At 38.6% G+C, this 4,828-nt stretch overlaps 1 protein-coding gene across 1 annotated transcript in view; it reads left to right on the top strand.

Annotated features, from left to right (window-relative positions):
- LOC108754400 overlaps positions 1-2,303 on the top strand; it is a 3,374-nt gene extending 1,071 nt beyond the window's left edge. The window contains exons 2-3 of the mRNA XM_018496649.1: positions 725-783; positions 1,443-2,303. Of these exons, the coding sequence (XP_018352151.1) occupies positions 725-783; positions 1,443-2,271 (888 nt within the window). The 3' untranslated portion in view covers positions 2,272-2,303. The remainder of the gene's footprint in view (positions 1-724; positions 784-1,442) is intronic.
- Positions 2,304-4,828: the final 2,525 nt, after the last annotated feature.

The following is a 4,828-nucleotide window of genomic DNA, read 5'->3' as shown; positions in this document are numbered from 1 at the left end:
CCCCCCGCCCCCTCGGCCTCGGATATGCCTGGATCGACGAATGATGCTTTTCCTCTTCACCCTCCACCCTCCCTCCCTCATCAACGTACTTCTCGTCCCTATATTTCTCTGTAATATATATAGTATTTTGCGTGTCGTGTTGCCACGCACGTGTGCGTTGGTCGCTGGTCGGCCGCTCGATGGATGTGGGTGGGATACGCTGGGTTACGTCGATTGGTTTGTACGATGTTCATATGATTGTTGAGCTTCGCGACCCTGAGGTCGTTCGAGATATCTCGCTGTGCGTAATATGAATCAAAAGACGACGGCTGACGAGACGGAGGATGGAAATAGAGAAAGAGAAGGAGAGCGGCGAAGGATCGAAATGGGTCGCCGCGATTGCGGAGCGGACTTGGGCCGGGCCGAGCGGCCACCAAACTAAACCAGACGCGAGCGCGGTCCGCTCGCTGGAACCACGCTCGTCTCTGGAAGGTCGATAGCTCGCGAAAGGAGAGGCCGGCCAGAGAGATAGACTGCTAGTTCACGCGGATCTCCGCCAGGTTGCACGTCGATACCGCACGATGGACTCTGGCACGGGGGGGGATCGCCTTTTTTTTCCCTTTTTTTTTTACCGCGAAGATATATGTACGTACATGTATACGTACAACGCGATTGCTCGCGGTAGCACGTGCGCGCGGAATGCAAACACGTCTGTCACGACAATCGAAAGTTATGCCGATTGTAGGACAATACTCTGGTAAAGAATGCTTCTTTTGCGAAGCACGCGCGTCGTGAGAGTAGTTTGTAAGAAATTAAAATTGCTCAGATATGCCGAAATGATGGAAATGAGTAAATCGAATGAGTAATTCGACAGAACCCTTTTGCCATGAATACTTATTATTCTAATTAGAATTACGACACAAAACGTAGCGATTTTAATTTTACATGTATACAGAGAAAGGTTTCCTCGATTCAAAGAAATGTTCCTTTGCTCTGAACGTCATTTCTTTGATTTGAACATTATTTTTTGGAGAGTTAAATAAAGTAATTTATTTGATTTTAACAAATTATGTTAAAATCAAAGAAATTTTTTTCTTTAACCGTATATAACATTTCTTTAAATCGATACATTTCTTTGAATTGAAAAAAACCTTTTTCTGGCCGCTTATGATTTTTGCGTATATATTTGATTTTCTATTGTAACATTTCGTCACTAAATTGAAGAGTTTAACGAGTGGCAGCTAAATTTTGGCAGAAATGGAATATTAAGGATACAGTTTTCGAGTTTTCGGAGTAGGTAGTATCCGAGCTGAACCAAAAGTCATAATGGCATCAAAATGGCTCCGAAATGATGATTAAAAGGCACTTTTTTTTCAGTCAGTTTGACATTATCGTGACCTGTTGTTCTGCTTAAGTAGTCATCATACGTTCATTATCGATCGCTCTTTCTGAGTCACGTAAAGACGTGATCATCGCTCTGTTCCAGCGGATGTCGCCAAGTCCAAATGGAAACACCTGCGCGACAACTTTCGAAACGAGCTGAAAAAGACCTACCGGGGTAAGTGCGACGGTATCGGCGGCACCGAGCACGACTCCAAATGGGTCTGGTTCAAGAGCCTATTCTTCCTGCGGGACCAAATGAACTCAAGGGTGATCGGCTGCGCTCTGTCACAAAACTGCGTTGGTGCGGTCGGGATGCGTTCCTCGCCGGATGGCACGCAGATCGAACCGCAGATCGACATTCTTGAGGGCCACGAGGAGACTCAGTTCGATGACTTGGACGGTGACTCTTGCCAGTCATTGCTGTCCAACGATGACGGCCTGCATCAGGTGATGCCGCCGCCAAAGATGAACAAGATAATCAGTCGGAAACGAGCGCTAATGGACGCGATCGAAAACGATTACGGCGTGGAAGTGGATCGAAAGCGATATGAATCACTGCAGAAGAGGCTGGCGATCGGTCCGGAGGACGAGGACGACACCTACCACTTCCTCATGAGCGTACGAAATCCCCTGAGAAGCCTGCCGCTCGATAGGCAGATGTTCGTTCGTCTCAAGATCCAGGAGTTGGTCTACAATGAAATCAACTCGCAAAATCAACAGCAGCAGCAGACCGCAGGTCGTGGAATCTACGACGCTTCCTCACAGGGCCAAGATGTGAAACCCCCGCGCGCCGGTAACGGCGGCAATGGCGTCGTTGGCGGCGACGTCGTCAGCGACATGGCGAATCCGGCGTCGTTGCTACAGAACTGCACGCCCGAGGGCTCCGGCGACGATGCCTTCTTCGGCTGACGAGAGCCCATTTGCTGTTTAATTCGCTAATAGGACGTAAGAATTATAATTTTAATAGAAAATAAACGATGGTATTTTTTCAGTAACCTCCGCACGAATCTTTTTTCTTTCCGCCTCCCTCGATATCCCATTATGATATCCCATTTCCAATTCCTTTTAATTCGTATACAGAAGTATACTTCAATTTGAATCTCTAGTCGTACAGTGAAATTTTTTTCGTCGATTTGAAAAGTTCACCGGAAATATCGCAAGAGAGTTTTTTAATTTTACATTACTCGTTATTTTTTTTAACGTAATTATTAGCGCGTTATTGGAGTGTCTCTGACATTACTACAATACATCTGAATTTTTATTGTTCTCTTTAATGATTTACGATTAAATAAAAATTAATAATATTCTATACATTCTTTAGATAAAAATTAATGCAAATTTTTTTTTTTAGTTATGACACAATTTGAGCTAAATATAACGTGTATAAATAACATTCATATATTTTTAACGAATTTATAAGACTGGAGTGCCTTGAATGAACTCCACACGAGTAATGAAGGGTTAGAAATAATGCTCTACATACTAAGGGAAAGGAATTGTTCCTCAATAGATGCAAGTATTGCGTTTAATATCACGTTGAGATAATTAAAGGAAAGTTTTATAATTTACCATACCCATCGAAATTTCCACAAACGAGTACGCAGGCATGTTTATAAAAGTGAATAAACATCGCTCGACGTGCATATTTTCACGTCGCGAGAATGATACTTAAAATATCCTCAACCTTTGTCGTCGGCTGGGTAAGCTTTTTAATTAATGAAGCACCAGCCGCCGGTACAATTAGTGTTATTAGCGCCGCGTGGCTCACCTATCTACGTCACAGATAGAAACCTAATTATACTCTGCCGTGATAATTGATTTCTCGGTTCGCGTATTGCCACATTTTTTATTCTTCGTGATTAAAAGACGGGTGTCAGAGCATCTCACGCTATATTGACACTGATCCAGCTCAACACACGCAGTGATCAGACTAAGAGAATGCAATGTGAGAGGATACGATGCTCTAATCGAGGGAAAGCAATCTGGGAGGGTGCGAAATTGACCAAATTTATCAATGTCGATACATATCATGTTCGTTTACTCTTTATTTTTCCAAATAGTCGGGCGTGAGTATACAGTGATATAATTTTCTTCCGCACTTAAATAATAGTAAATGTAAGGTATTTTAATCTCAAATCGATTAGAAGTTTGAGATTTTCGTTTCCAGCAATAGCAGCGAGAGCAACCAATCTTATTGCAGAATTATATTATACTTAATACTATTTTAATTTTTACATTATTAAATAGAATTATGTTGTATTATTATAAATTGTAATATTATTGCACAGAATTATTGCATATTATATATTTTAAATCATTATATTATTAAACAGAATTATTTTATGTTATTATAAATTATTATGATTACAGAATTATTTTATATTATTATGAATTATTTAATATTATTATAAACTTTTTTAAAGTATTTGTGGCATATATTGTGGTTAATAAGTCATAATTATAAGATATAATTTAATAAGTGATTTTCACGTTAGCACGTATAAGGATATATTTATTAATAAAATAAATAAATAATACATTATATAATATTTAGAGGCAACGTGTTAACCTATTTAAGCCAGAGATTAGCTTCGTCACGTTGTGCAAGTCTTCCCTTTTCATGAATTCTAGCTGTTTCGACGAGTTTTCTGAAACCAACTAATGAGGTACGGAACATGAATAGAGGTATCACACCTGCGTCATTATGATACTTCTCGAGGATTGTAAAATCGCTAATAGCGCTGAAAAGACCATATTTCTCTCGCAAATCTCTACTTGCTAAATTAAACGCTTTTTTGCGCGGATTTTTGAATAATTAAAACTGAAATTAACGTTTTTAAAATCTCAATACGAATTCTATATGAATTATTTTCAATGTGCTTTGATAAAAATTATATTTTTTGTTTAATATTGAAATAAAAGATATTCCGTTTTTTATGAAATGATATATGACAATACACGACAGAATTATTATAACTAGACTTTTTATATTTCGATAAGAAATTTATTTAAACAGACTGATCATGTTTTTTTTTTAAAATAACGTTGGTGGATACGTTTTAAAAATTAATGGTACACTATTTTTTATGATATATTTTTTCGCTACGCTCGAGAGAGAACTGATGTGGGTAAAATACGAGGGCGTGTAGACACGATTACTCCACCCTATGCGTTACAAGTGTAATAGAAAAACAGAGTTATTCTGCTCGGGCTGTGTTGATGGGTGGACATCGATCATTTAATGGTCACGAGTGCTGGGACAGCCCATATCAATCATATTTTCAAAAAAAAACTCACTGTCACAACGATGATTAAGTTTAATAGGAGATAGCGTTGTTTTATATATATACTAAAACTGTACATATATATTATAATTTTTTAAAAATTTTAATGAGAAACAATACAAATAAAAATGTGTAGTAGAAATTATGAAGAAGATATTTTTTAAATGCTCTAATTTTAAAAA

The sequence above is a fragment of the Trachymyrmex septentrionalis genome, unplaced genomic scaffold (assembly GCF_001594115.1).
Source record: "Trachymyrmex septentrionalis isolate Tsep2-gDNA-1 unplaced genomic scaffold, Tsep1.0 scaffold8, whole genome shotgun sequence".
NCBI classification, from domain to species: domain Eukaryota; kingdom Metazoa; phylum Arthropoda; class Insecta; order Hymenoptera; family Formicidae; genus Trachymyrmex; species Trachymyrmex septentrionalis.
The sequence above is the reverse complement of the archived record's forward strand: the minus strand, read 5'-3'. Positions and strand labels throughout refer to the sequence as shown.